General features: G+C 37.7%; 1 protein-coding gene across 3 annotated transcripts in view; it reads right to left on the bottom strand.

The window, feature by feature from the left end:
- LOC127418743 (pleckstrin homology domain-containing family G member 5-like) overlaps nucleotides 1-14,624 on the bottom strand; it is a 64,139-nt gene that overhangs the window by 5,440 nt on the left and 44,075 nt on the right. For all 3 annotated transcript variants that reach the window (XM_051659511.1, XM_051659510.1, XM_051659512.1), the window contains exons 8-18: nucleotides 13,667-13,870; nucleotides 11,491-11,661; nucleotides 11,275-11,370; nucleotides 9,618-9,818; nucleotides 8,950-9,060; nucleotides 8,664-8,813; nucleotides 8,451-8,588; nucleotides 5,692-5,811; nucleotides 5,215-5,347; nucleotides 4,540-4,655; nucleotides 4,268-4,416 (exon numbers count right to left, since the gene is read on the bottom strand). In XM_051659511.1, the coding sequence (XP_051515471.1) occupies nucleotides 4,268-4,416; nucleotides 4,540-4,655; nucleotides 5,215-5,347; nucleotides 5,692-5,811; nucleotides 8,451-8,588; nucleotides 8,664-8,813; nucleotides 8,950-9,060; nucleotides 9,618-9,818; nucleotides 11,275-11,370; nucleotides 11,491-11,661; nucleotides 13,667-13,870 (1,589 nt within the window). The remainder of the gene's footprint in view (nucleotides 1-4,267; nucleotides 4,417-4,539; nucleotides 4,656-5,214; nucleotides 5,348-5,691; nucleotides 5,812-8,450; nucleotides 8,589-8,663; nucleotides 8,814-8,949; nucleotides 9,061-9,617; nucleotides 9,819-11,274; nucleotides 11,371-11,490; nucleotides 11,662-13,666; nucleotides 13,871-14,624) is intronic.

Raw genomic sequence — 14,624 nt, 5'->3', positions numbered from 1 at the left:
TATGCTTCATGAAATAAACGTGACAAGTAAGCCACATCTGTTTATAACATCTGTAACTCAATGCTGTGCACAAATAAACAGATTTTAGTCTGTGAGTACAACAGTATGCCTGCTGTATTCTATTCATTCATTAACGTCAGCGACTGTGGATATTTCTGATATCTGCAACCCTCTTTGCAATGTATTAATTATCCGGTTCAGTGACTGAATGTTTTACTAGGAGTGATGAAACGTAATTTTATGGGCATGTGAGGAGTTGCATTTGACAGTGGTTTAGAGTTTGTTAGAAAAATTATGTAATGATGGACAAAATATTTAAACTGGTTAAGGCAAAATATTCTGAATTGGCAACTTTAAAATGCTTCTACCATTTCTATGACAGATGTTTTCATTTGTTTTGGTGCGCATGTGTTTGACCAGCCCACATCAGTTACGCATAAATTATGTAGGCTATATCGCTTCGGACTAAAAGTTGCGGGACCTTTCAGATGATGAAAAAAAGCTATTTATATTCCAGAAAATTAATTTTAAAATATACAGTACTGTGCAAACTTTTAGGCACTTGTGAAAAATGTTGCATAATGAGGATGTCTTAAAAATGACAAATAGTTTTCATTTATCATACATCATACAAAGTCCAGTAAACATAAAAAAGCTAAATCAATATTCGATGTGACCACCTTTGCCTTTAAAACAGCACCAATTCTCCTAGGTACACCTGGACACAGTTTTTCTTGGTTGTTGGCAGATAGGATGTTCCAAGCTTCTTGGAGAATTTGCCACAGTTCTTCTATCTATTTCGGCTGTCTCAATTGCTTCTGTCTATTTATGTAATCTCAGACAGACACGATGTTCAGTGGTGGGCTCTGTGGGGGCAATGCCATCTGTTGCAGGGCTCCCTGTTCTTCTGTTCTAATTTTTTCTATTTGCAAAAGTAATGTTTGTGAGTCTAACATTTATATTTACTATTGACGCATTAAAGCTGAAGACATAAATAACCATCTTAAGACAAATGCTTTTGTGACATATCTTATGTGCCTATGACTTTTGCACAGTACTGTATATATATATATATATACACACACACACACACACATATACACACACATACACACTACCGGTCAAAAGTTTTGAAACACTCATTCTTTATTATAATTTTTTTTCACATTTTAGAATAATAGTAAAGTCATCAAAACTATGGAATAACATAAATGGAACTATGGGAATTATGTTGTGACTAAACAAAATCCAAAATAAATCATAACTGTGTTATACTTTAACATCTTCAAAGTAGTCTTTGAAGATGTTCAAAGACTACTTTGCCTAGCTTTTGCAGACATGTACTCTTGATATTTTCTCAACCAACTTCTTGAGGTATCACCCTGGGATGCTTTTTAAACAGTATTGAAGGAGTTCCCATCTATATGTTGGGCACTTATTGGCTGCTTTTCTTTATTATTTGGTCCAAGTCATCAATTTCAAAAACTTTTTTTTTTTATTACATTTTAGTTTTTATTATGAAATAAATTAATATGGTGGCACAATTATATTTGTTTCTACAAAACTAATTTCAAACATTTAAGCATACGCCTTCAGATCAAAAGATTTTTAAGATCATGAGAAACATTTCAGTCAAGTGTTTCAAAACATTTGACCGGTAGTGTGTGTGTGTACATATATATATATATATATATATATATATATATATATATATATATATATATATATGTACACACACACACAGTGCTGTGAAAAAGTATTTGCCCCATACTGATTTGTTCTGTTTTTGTGTATATCTCATACGAAATTGTATCAAAACTACAAAATCTAACATAAAAAAAGGCAATCTGAGTAAACACAAAATACAGTTTTTAAATGATAAATATTATTTAATGAAGCAAAAATGTTATCCAATACCAACTGGGCCTGTGTGGAAAAAGTATTTGCCCCTTTAGTAACTGAATCATCAAAGCTATGAAACTGCATTAATAATGGGGTTCAGCTGGACTAGACACACCCAGGCCTGATTACTGCCAGCCCTGTTCAAACAAATCAACACCTATTAGAACTTTTTCAGCAGCATGAAGTTGGCTAAAAGGTCTCACCCAGTAACACACTATGCCAAGGTTGAAAGAAATTCCAGAAATGATGAGGAAAAAGGTGATTGTCTGGAAAGGGTTACAAAGCTATTTCAAAGGCTCTGGGACTCCAAAGAACCACAGTGAGAGCCATTATCTCCAAATGGAGAACACTTGGCACAGTAGTGAACCTTCCCAGAAGTAGCCGACCTTCCAAAATTCCACCCAGTGCACAGTGACGACTCATCCAGGAAGTCACAAAAAAGCCAAGGAAAACATCCAATGAACTGCAGGTCTCTCTCTCATCAATAAAGGTCACTGTTCATGACTCCACTATCAGAAAGACACTGGCCAAAAAATGCCCTTCATGGAAGAGTGGCGAGGCGAAAACCACTGCTAACCCAAAAGAACATTAAGGCTCATCTGAATTTTGCCAAAACACAACTTGATGATCCTCAAACCTTTTGGGAGAATGTTCTATGAACTGGTGATTCGAAAGTGGAACTGTTTTGAAGACAGGGGTCCCGTTACATCTGGTGTAAATCAAACACAGAATTCCACAAAAAGAACATCATACCTACGGTCAAGCATGGTGGTGGTAGTGTGATGGTGTGGGGATGCTTTGCTGCTTCAGGGTCAGGGCGACATGCAATAATTGAGGGAAACATGAATTCTGCTCTTTTCCAGAAAATCCTAAAGGAGAACTTTCGGTCAACAGTCCATGAGTTGAAGCTCAAGCACAACTGGATTATGCAGCAAGACAATGATCCAAAGCATGTAAGTAAGTAAGTCCACCTCTGAATGGCTCAAAAGAATTAAAATTAAAGTTTTGGAGTGGCCTAGTCAAAGTCCTGACTTGAACCCGATTGAGATGCTGTAGTAGGACCTTAAACAGGCAGTTCATGCTTGAAAACCCTCCATTATGGCTGAACTAAAGTAGTTCTGCGAAGAAGATTGGGCCAAAATTCCACCACAGCATTGTGAAAGACTGATCTCCAGTTATCGGAAGCATTTGGTTGCAGTTGTTGCTACTAAAGGGGGCACAAACAGCTATTAAGTTTATGGGCGCAGTTCGTTTTTCACATGGGTGATATACCTGTTGGTTAACTTTTTCCTTCAATAAAAAAAATATATATATTTGAAAACTGTATTTTTTTTGTTTACTCAGGTTGCCTTTGTTAATATCTTGTTTGAAAATCTAAAACAATTTAGTATGAAAAACACACAAAAATAGAAGAAATTGGGAAGGGGGCAAATACATTTTCACAGCACTGTATATACCACAACATCAGCCACAACATTAAAACCACTGCCTAATATTGTGTAGGTCCCCCTCATGCCGCCAAAACAGCGCCAACCCGCATCTCAGAATAGCATTCTGAGATGATTCTCTTCTCACCACAATTGTACAGAGCGGTTATCTGAGTTACCGCAGACTCTGTCAGTTAGAACCAGTCTGGCTTTTCTCTGTTGAACTCTCTCATCAACAAGGTGTTTCCATTTGTAGAACTGCCACTCACTGAATGTTTTTTGTTTGTGGCACCATTCGGAGTAAATTCTAGAGACTGTTGTGTGTGAAAATCCCAGGAGATCAGCAGTTACAGAAATACTCAAACCAGCCCATCTGGCACAAACAATCATCCATGCGATTATCTAATCAGCCAATCGTGTGGCAGCACTGCAGTGCATAAAATCATGCAGATACGGGTCAGGAGCTTCAGTTAATGTTCACATCAACCATCAGCATGGGGAAAAAATGTGATCTCAGTGACTTGGATCGTGGCATGATTGATGGTGCCAGATGGGTTGGTTTGAGTATATATATATATATATATATATATATATATATATATATATATATATATAATAAAGTGTACTCAGTAAATAAAATGTAGATTTTGAAGCCAACGCAAAGGAGCAGCGAGCATTTATCAGCAAAAATGCATGGTTTTCAGCAAACGGTCAAAACTGTCTGTTCAATCGGCCTGGCCAATTTATTGTCTATACTGCACTTTATAAAAACAGACTGTAGCAAATACAGTGAAAGAATATTTTGTAGAGAAACCATTTTTTTTCTTAGGAAGAATAATGTAATAAAGTACTCAAGATTATCATAGCCAAAAGGTAAAATTATCAATCGCTCATTGATAAACCAATTCTGATCAACCAATAATGTGAATTGAGTGTACCTATTGCTCTGATCTTTGTGTTTAAGGTGTAGCGAGATGGCAGTGGATGTACAGCTCTCCTCATCTTTCTCCTGATCTTCCTCTAGCCTCTGGTTTAGACATGCCTTCTGTCGACGCGCTTCCTCTGAGCGCAAACGCTGCAGTTGATTCTGAAACAAGCACACAAAATAGATCAATCCATTAACTTTCCTTTAAGTAAACGTTCTCTTTAGTAAGGGCCAAGAGAGCACTTTTATAAGGTAATAATCTCAGTTATTGGTAGGAAACATTACCTGGACATTGCAGATTGCATCAGTCCAACTTTTCCCCTGGGTTGCACTGTTGGCCTGGAATGAGTAGGCAGCCACAGCACTCTTGAACTCATTGAGATAGATGAGAACAAATGAACCTATAAAAGAAAAAAAAAAAAAAAAAATATATATATATATATATATATATATATATATATATATATATATATATATATATAATTTTCCCCCTTGTTCTAACATTCAGGGTACAATGCAAATTTCATCAACTAATCTTTCTGTAATTACTAAAAGTAAAATGATGCATGAAGCGACAAAACCATAGCCAATCAGAACATACTTCATGTTTAAAAATAAAGCTGTGAAGAGAATGACTTTGGACCAATGAGATTTCTCTGTGGGTAGGGCTACCCAGAATAATGTAAACAAATCGAGAAACCAAGTATCTGTAAAAATGTCTTGATGTGTGATGCTGCTGATGATAATGCCTGGTTAGAACAAAAATTGTATATGGAATATGGAAGGGATGCAACTTATTACTTGACAATATGGTGCTGAAAAGTACTTAACTACTGTGGTTTTTAACATTCAATCTCATAATCTTTTATTGCTCATTTCTGATCATTTGTTACCTATAAAATATGTTGTGTTGTTATACAGTATATATAAAGTGGTATTAAACTGGGCTCAAATGCTCACCTGTGTCTTTAAGCTCTTTGCACACAACATTATGCAGGAGGAGGGGCTGCCTGACCACCTTCACCTTCTCCAAACGCTTCACTGGTTTAGTGATCAGCAGCAGATCAGTGAACAGGAAACAGTAAACATCCATCTACATATAAAGAGATCCACAAATACAGTCACACTACAGTTTTCTGTATTGCATATGAAGTCAGTTTCTTTTTGACTATACTGTTAGCAATCCAAACTACAATACACCTCCATCAATAATTAAAAAGATACAAAAAGATCATTTATATTTACAGTATATGACAAAGCTATAATAAACAGTCACACACTCAAACCATATTACAATTTGCATTTAAGCACTTTTATAATAAGAATTACAACAACAACAACAAAAATTATGTTTACCAATTTTCCCCAAATTTTACAAATGCTTCCAGAACTTTTGAAGGAGCCCATGTGAAAGATTTGAATGGGATTTGAACTAACCCTACTGTCTTTGCCCTCTTTCATTCGGAGCGCCCCCTCCAGGTGCAGTTGCCTCGTCTCTTCTGGTGAGGTGTCAATCATGGGCGCCATCAAGTCAATACGGTTAAACTCTTTCAGAGCCTGAGGACATGAGAATTTGGCATGAAAAACACGCATGACGAGATTTGAAAACAAAATCATGCATTTTTTATGAACTCTAAGGCCACCTCCGCACAAATTTATTTTGACTGAAATCTAGAGGTCGACCGATGTGGATTTTGCCGATACCGATAACTAAGGTGGTGGAAAAGGCCGATAATCGATTAAGATTGCTGTATAATGTGGGACTTTTACTTACAAACAAGCTGGAAAAATACCAGGGATATATATTCATATTATTATATACAGTATATATTTCACTAGATGAGGTTTAATGAGGAATAAGGTTTATTACTATTATTCACAAGATATGAAGTTGGAGATATGCTTCAATTTAAAACATCCAAAATACACATTAAAGTGAGGATAAAAATATGGATGAATATTGTCAATGATGAAAGATTAGATAAAGCAAATCCCCATGAGTTGTCATTAATTGTTTTTCTTTCACCTCTAGAGGCTGGTGTTAAACTGCAAGCTGTTTTAACTGTAGAATCCTCCAGTGCCGACCAGAGAGGAACATGGAATAATAATAATAAAAACAAAATCTATCTGCAACTATTGGCACTGAATTTTGCAGATAACCGATAGTTCCAAAAAGCAACTATCGGCACAGATTAATCAGTAAAACCATTTCTTAAAGTCATCTTTTTTCAAAGAATGTGGTACAAGAGAGAACGTTTTCGAAAGTCTGCATTTTCAGTGAAGAAAAACACCATTCCAGTGTGGATGAGAGGCGTAACCATCGCAAAATCAAAGCATTTTCAATTGAAAATGATTCAAGTATCTAAACCTTTTTCTGTGAATTCCAAAAATTCAGAATCTGAGCCGGTGTGAATAGTTTTAGGGCAGGGGTCTTCAACCATTTTCAGGCCAAGGATCCCTTAGTGGGTAGAGAGACAGAGCAGGGACCCCCGTTACATACTGTATCAAATTGAGTGTTGCGTTTTATGCCTATAAAAACATGTATGGTAGGCTACCATATTATTGTATGTACATCCTTTATGATGTTTACATGGCAAAGCCATTGAAATAATCATTAAAGCTGCCCTGAAGACCAGCTAAAACCAGCATAAGTTGGTTGGCTGGATTTAGCTGGTCGCCCAGCCTGGTCATAGCTGGTCAGGCTGGTTTTAAAGGGGCTTTGAACACTTTTTTTTTAGCTGGTCAGGCTGGTCTTTGCTGGTCAGGCTGGTCATGCTGATCTTAGCTGGTCAGGATGGTCTTAGTTGGTCAGGGTGGTCTTGGCTAGTCAGGCTGGTCTTAGCTAGTCCAAGCTAGTTTAAACTGGGAGGCTAGCTGGTCTCCCAGCCTGGCCAGCTAAAAAGTGTTCAAACCCCCTCTGAAACCAGCTAACTGACCAGCCTGGCTAGGCTGGGCGACCAGCTAAAACCAGTCAATCTAGCTTAGGCTGGTTTTAGCTGGTTTTTAGCAGGGCGTATAACAGGGGTCTGCAACATTTTTGACATGAAGTGACATTTTAAATTTTCCCTGTTAATCCCTGTGCCAAACCTCCAAAAAGAACAAAAACGACAGACAGATAGATAGACAGACAGACAGACAGACAGACAGAAAAACAGACAGACCCTATCCATGCAGAATAAAATAACATTTATAAGGTTACTAAAGTGGAGTCTTCATCTCATGTGAGTGATTGATTTTAGACATATATTTCAAAATTACTGTTCATTTCATTGAGTAAAAATTTGTAATGAGGAAAACAGTGACTGAGTGCACCTTGAATTATGTTGATTTGAAAGTCACTGTCTTGTGTGTGTGGAACGTTAAGGACCATGTATGCTAGCTTGAGACACTAAATCTCAGCGGTAACTATTTATTTACACCAGGCAAGTAAGCTATTGTTCTGAAAGCAAAAAGCAACTAATTATAAAATAAACTGTAGGCTGTCATCTGCTCAGCCGCACAGTGCGACCAATGCAAAGCAGATGAATTTACTCACGCGACCCTCCACTGTAGTGTTGCTAAACCTGATGTGTGTCACACACTGAGCGGCTCGTGATGAGCAGTGGTTGTGTGAAGGGTTTGTCCAGGCTGCATGCTGTTTAATCACACTTTAAGATTTGGCATGCAGCTGCGAAGGACTTCAACATGTCGAAAGACTAAAATTCATACTCGTCTCTCTCGCTGTCGTTCATGTGTGAGTTACAAATGCCAATGGTGGATAAAACAATAATTTGCAGACCCCCTGCAGTACCACCACAGACCCCCTGTTGAAGACCCTTGTTTTAGTGTGAACAATTTTATACTTCGTCTTTTAGTCGTAAACTGCCATTTAGTGACACTTAGGGCTGTGCACACTGAACACATTTTTGCTTCCATCTGCATTTGTTTATAATCGTTTTCTATGTAAATATGCACTAGAAGGACATCTTTGACCGCTGCGCTGCGTCTCGCCGTTTTAGTGTCTCACGCAAAAGAGCCGTCATTTCAAGTTCGAGCACTTCAACAAAAACGTCTTTCGAAACACCTGAATTCTGTTATATTCGTGGCGCTGCATCTACCTTTTTTTAACCGCAAGACTGCATTCGGTCTGAACGACCCCTTAGGTTGGATAATTCATGGTCATAGTAGGGAGAGACTGACTTGTAAACAGTTCTTACCCTCTCCACCTCCTCACTGGCTCCCTCTACAGCCTCGTATGACTCCACTCGAGCCGAAATAGCCGCTAGTTTCTGCTGCTCCTGTCGTTGGCGCATCTGAGAGTCCACACTGTTAATGAAGCTCTCCACACACAACACCTGAGAAAAAGCAGCACACTCAGAAAAGAACAACATATTGCATACTACGCAAGTTCAGATGTCTCCATGTCTTACCATGCTGTTGAGTGCATCTCTGCAGGTTGGGTCGTCAGTTTTCTTGAGAATGGTCTTCAAGAGCAGAGGGTATTTGGTGAGTCTCTGGTGTGGTTTGGCTAGCATGTCCGCCAGCTTCAGACGATTACACTGTTTATTTGTTTCTGCCCACTGTATAAAAAAGAACGACATTTTAATCCACTAAAATCATTCCTTACGAAGGTGAATATGAAACTTTAACTTGCTTGTTTGAATGTAACACTTTCATTCAACTTCATTGTACTTGTATTGACTGCGAAATGCTCACCGTGATGTAGATCTTGAAGAGTTCGTTGTCTCTCAGCAGCGAGCGCATGTATTCCATACAGCTTTCCTCCTCCATACAGTACCGGATGTATGGCTGGAACCTGGATGCAAACTAGACAAACAAACCCACAACAATAACTATTTCTGCAGAAGATCAATTGCTTTGCAACAAGACATGTATTCGATGCGTGCATTAAAAGTGTTTGCTCAGAACATCGCTAAAACATTCCCTGTTGGATGTTAGAACACCACTCAGCGGTTTTTGTTACTTTTAGGGGCTGTTCACACCAAATGTGATTTTTGGGTTTGTCTATGTTGTTTTTCTATGTAATTATGCGCTAGATGAAAGTTTTTGACCATTGCATCTCGCAGTTTTTTAACGTCTCAGCGTGTTTTTGACAATGTGTCAAGTTAAAATGAACGTCAAATTTTAAAACACGTCTGCACTTGCGTTCTGTTATGTTTTGCGCTATGTGTTGCTTTTTTTTAGCGCAAGAATGCGCTCTGTCTGAACGGCCACTTTGGATTCTGTTAAGGCATTTAACTGGGTTGCCTTCAAACAAATTAATCTATGAAAGTTGGATGGAGTTTATCCATACTATTCTAGCTGTTCGATTTACTCTTTGGTGAACACCTGCACATGCTCACAAGCTCGGTGTTGGAACTCACCGTACTGAAACCCTGCTGCAGGTCAGTGGGATCAATCAGACTCCGTGTGCTTCGCGCTCTCTCCAATGCTGGAAACATAACCTGGACCCACAGCGTACTATGGAGACGTACAATGTCGTGGATGTTGCTGAAAAGCCGCGTGGGCTCCACCTCGTTTAGGAGACTGTTGTCCTGTAGATTCAACAGACCATACAGGAAAAGCTGCAAAAACAAGACAATCAGACATGAAAACAGTATTCAAAAAGCATTTAACTTCCGTAATGTGACATATTTCCAATTGAAATGCAATAATAAGTGGGAAAAATAAGGGCCGGCCTTGATTTTACCAATTAGGATTTAGGACAAAAAGTTAATATTTTTTTTAATGAATTTGAAATGGATATATTTGTAGACAAAGGTCTCAGCTAACGAACCAAGTAAGGGTACAGGTTTAAAAAAAAAAAAAAAAAAAAAACATTTCTTCTTTTTTTTTTTTTAAATATACATTTATTCACTTCAGTTCTTACTGTGATTTGTGTCAGCTCCATCAGACACACTAAAAAGCACGCTACTTTATCTAATAATGGTGTTCAGTAAAGGAGTCAAATGATAAAATACATTATATTAAAAAAATGTTAACCACGTGTTGTACTCTGGAGTCATTTAGTTTTTTCCTCTGTTAAAGCTGCCTTTATAACCTAAACTAAAATGCCTAAATTATTCCACAATTCTTAACAGAAATTATCATGATGGGAATGACGGAGTTGACATGTTGAAGCTGTGACCGCAGAGACTTAAACATTGTTTGTTTGAAATGTAAAAAAAAAAAATCAAATTTACCAGACCACGTGTCCTACTGTTGCATCCACCATGAGCAGGAAGTGGGAAAGGGGTACTCAGAGTTATAGCTGACCATGACATTGTCTAATTTATTCAGAATTATAAAATAATCTGACAGAGTTGATGCAAAGTGAGGACAACTTTGATAGGCAGTTGTTGTTGTTTTTGTGGAAAATATAATTTAAAGGTTTACTTTATGTATTGCTTGATATCTTACAGATCCCTACCTTTCATTTGATATTTATATTTATGAATTTGTTGCATTTTTAAACACTTTGTTTGATAGTTTAACATTATGACCACTTGCTGAGGACAGCTTAAGTTACATGTGCTACCAAGTATAGATCATGCATTTTAACAAATTCTAATGAAATTATTTCGAAATATAAGTAATATAAGTGCCCTGAGTATACACATTTCCTTTCGATTTAACTTTTCCAGTACTATTATTTTTAAGAATTTCTTGATTTTTAGTATAAAGAGGACTTTTGTATATAGGACATGTTTTGTCCCTTATCTCAAGAATCAGTGTTTTATTACTAACTTTATATAAGTTGTAATATTGGGTATAATTTTACACAGATACGTTTAATTAAATTTCTTCCATTTTATCACACTAAAATCATGTTAACATGTATGATGTTAACGTCTTGTGGCTAGACTTGAAACGTTTACAAATTGGCCCCATTCACTTCCATTGTAAGTGTCTTACTGTAGTCGGCATGAAACGAAATTATTTTTTGTGAAAATCAACATTATGCCACAAATGCTGTTAATTGAGCTTAACTTATATTGAACCCATAACATTGCTTTAAGGAAAATGGTTTAAACTACTTACATCAGTGATGACCCTGAGTTTTTTGATGTGTGTAGCCTCTGTTTGGATTAGTTCCCATATTGCCTCTTGCTGATGAAACTGACGCTTGCTTAAACTCTGAAAACAAACATTGTTTATTGGAAAACTGGGTCTACTACAATCAAAATTTGTTTAGCACCAGTCATGTGAGAAATATTTGAAAGATGTATGTAAGTGTGACATTAGTCCATTATTAACCTCTGAGTTCTCCAGGAGCTGCCTCCAGCTGTCCTCGAGTGTCAGGTTCAGCTCCTCCTCTTCCTCCTCCCAGGAATCCTGGTGGAAGGAGAGCGGAGAGGGAACCTTGGGCAGACCGAACTGTGTGTACGCCTGCAACTTAGTATGAAGCAGCTCCATGCGGTCCACTTCCTAACACACAAATACAAAGAAAGGAAAAAAGAGAGATCCTTTAGCAACAATCTTTCCAGAAATATTCTATTTTTAACATATAGTTCCACCTATCTGTTAAAAATAACATCTATAAATCAACAAAACAACAACATAAAGGGCTTAACACCTTTAAAGTGATTGTTCACCCAAAAAGAAAAATTCTGTCATGATTTATTCCCAACCCTAATGCAAAGCAGATGTTAAGTTGAATGTTAGCCTCAGTCACCATTGACTTTCATTGCATTTTTTTTTCTCCACACAATGAAAGTGAATGGTGACTGAGCATTCTGCCTAACATCTCCTTTTGTGTTCCACAGAAGAAATTAAGTCATACGGGTTTACAATATAAGGGTGAGTAAATGCTGACAGAATGTAATTTTTTTGGTGAACCATCCCATTAAATCCCAGAATTAGCCCAACTGCAGTCCAGTTGTCATCGGTAGACCACCATCAGCTGGAGAGACAACTCAGGCGGCTGTCTGTCTGTTCCAACAAAACACCCTCGACAGGGTTTATGACACCTTACAACACCCCATTCACTAAAAGACATCTCTTTAACCTCACAATTAAACCCCATCCATTCATCACACTGATGGCCCATGTGCCACTGGGGCTAATGTCCTGCAACTGGATGACTGGTGTACTTATGACAACGAGTCGTTTGCATAGAGCGCTTTCAGACAAAAGGGGCCAAACACAGATGGACTAGGCTGCCCTGTGGCTACTGGAGATGGCTGTTTGGCCCACAGGAACCCTTCCTTTGTAATAGAAGAGTCCAAATGTAATATTGAGGACAGCCCCTGTCTCTTCTATGGGGGTTTTATGCTGATTGTCAAAGGGGGACCTACACAATATTAGGTAGGAGGTTTTAATGTTGTGGCTGATCGGTGTATGTTGTAATTCAATACACCATGATGCATCACAATATCATAACTGGTTTGTGATTGAAAACCTCATTAGTTCACAAAATATCAACTGGTTCGCAAAAGAAAACATCATTGCTTCGCAAAATATCACAATTGGTTCATGACTGAAAATATCACTGGTTCACAAAATATCATAACTTGTACACAACTACAAGCATAATTTGTTAGCAAAATATCATGGTACATGGCAGAAAACTTGATTGGTTTGCAAATATCATAATTTGCAACTAAAAATGCCATTGGTACGCAAATGTCATAATTGGTTTGAGACTAAAAACGTCATTGGTTCACAAAATATCATAACTGGTTTGCAACAGAAAATGTAATTGGTTTGTAAAATATAAATTGATTCGTGACCGAAAATGTCATTGGTTCGCAAAATATCACAATTGCTTCGCAACAGAAAACAAATCAAATCAAATCAAAACATCACAACCAAAATGTTTGTCTACAAAACACACAACCAAACATCTTTGGTTCGCAAAATATCATAAGTGGTTCGCAGCTGAAAACGTCATTGGTTCACAAAAATATTTATGGTTTGTGAATAATAAAAAGTATTTGGTTTGCAAAACGTAATTGTCTTGTGACAGAAAACTTCATTGGTACACAGCTGAAAATGTCACTGGTTTGCAAATTATAATTGGTTTGCGAAAAAATGTTTTATTGGTTTGCAAAAAGTAACTGGATCGCGACCTTGGTGTGCGACAGAAACCTTCATTGGTTCGCAAAATATCATAACTGGTTTGCGACAGGAAACTTAATTAGTTCGCAAAATTCTTGAATAAAATGTTCCTGAGAAAACAAGTTCTCTCTCTCTTCGCCTTCACTTATGATTGTCAGCCTAGCCATAATACTAAAACTGAAAGTTGCGATTCATGAAGTGACATTGCATCAGCCTCTTTTTTAAGTTTCATTTTGGCTCGTCCAATCATTTTTATGAGTTTTACGGGAAATCAGACCACAGAAGGCTATGCTGACACATCGTGCTTTCCCTTGACTTCCTTACATTACAACGATGAGTGCGATATGAAGTGTGGGTGTGGAGAAGGATTTACCTTTCCAGATGTGGCACCAAAAAAGACAGTGAACCGATTGGTGGCACGGTTCTTCCAGTTCTCTGGTCCAGCTGCCCCACCGGGCAGAGAACCTCCAGGAGCTACGCTTGGTAAAGACCCACCAAGCATGGCCAGAGAGTCCGGGGACGGGATGTTGGCATCGCCCAGAAACTCCGTCATGTTCTTTCGCCGACGGGCCTGACCCTGGTGGAATACAAAGAGGGAAAAGACTGAGTGGGAATTATGTTGAATCACAGAGCTTACAAATGCAAAAAGATAGGGAGTTTTGGAGAAGTATATCAACAAGTATGTCAAGGATAACAGGTAGAGAGATAAGAGAGAGATTGTTATCAGTAACAGCATCCTACAGGAGAGAGTGAATGAGTGGGTGTGAGAGAGGAAACCAGAGATTTAAAAACAGGCGGACAAGAAAAGTAATCTTAGCAGCAAAGATTCGTCTAAACCAATTAAATCTCATCCACAAAAAACAAGACAAAAAAACAAACAAAAATGGAAATAGGGGGTCCTTTCCATCAAGGACTTTTTAAGGTCATGAGAAACATAAAATCAGTCCAAAGTGTTTCCAAACTTTGACATCATAATATTCATCATGTACTACATAATGACAGACACTTTCTTTATGGAAAAGTGATGTAGAAAAACTACTGGTATATCAAATAGCTATATACCCATTGTTGGAAACATTGAAAAATATGAGCTCCTGTAACTAATAACATCAGCTGAAACAACAATACATTATGATTCACACTGAATTTCCAAAATATGAATTCCTGCTGAATATGTTACAATTTCCTCATTACATCATATAGGGACAAAGAGGCCACCAGCTCCAGTCAGAAAGATCAAGACTGCCATTGTTTCATCAGTAATTGTTCTGCAACTGTAGTCTTTCTAGACACACTCCATCTTACAAACTCCACTCAGTTAAACAAACAAA

The sequence above is a fragment of the Myxocyprinus asiaticus genome, chromosome 28, assembly GCF_019703515.2.
Source record: "Myxocyprinus asiaticus isolate MX2 ecotype Aquarium Trade chromosome 28, UBuf_Myxa_2, whole genome shotgun sequence".
Taxonomy (NCBI): Eukaryota; Metazoa; Chordata; class Actinopteri; order Cypriniformes; family Catostomidae; genus Myxocyprinus; species Myxocyprinus asiaticus.
This window is presented reverse-complemented; position numbering and strand designations above follow the sequence as displayed.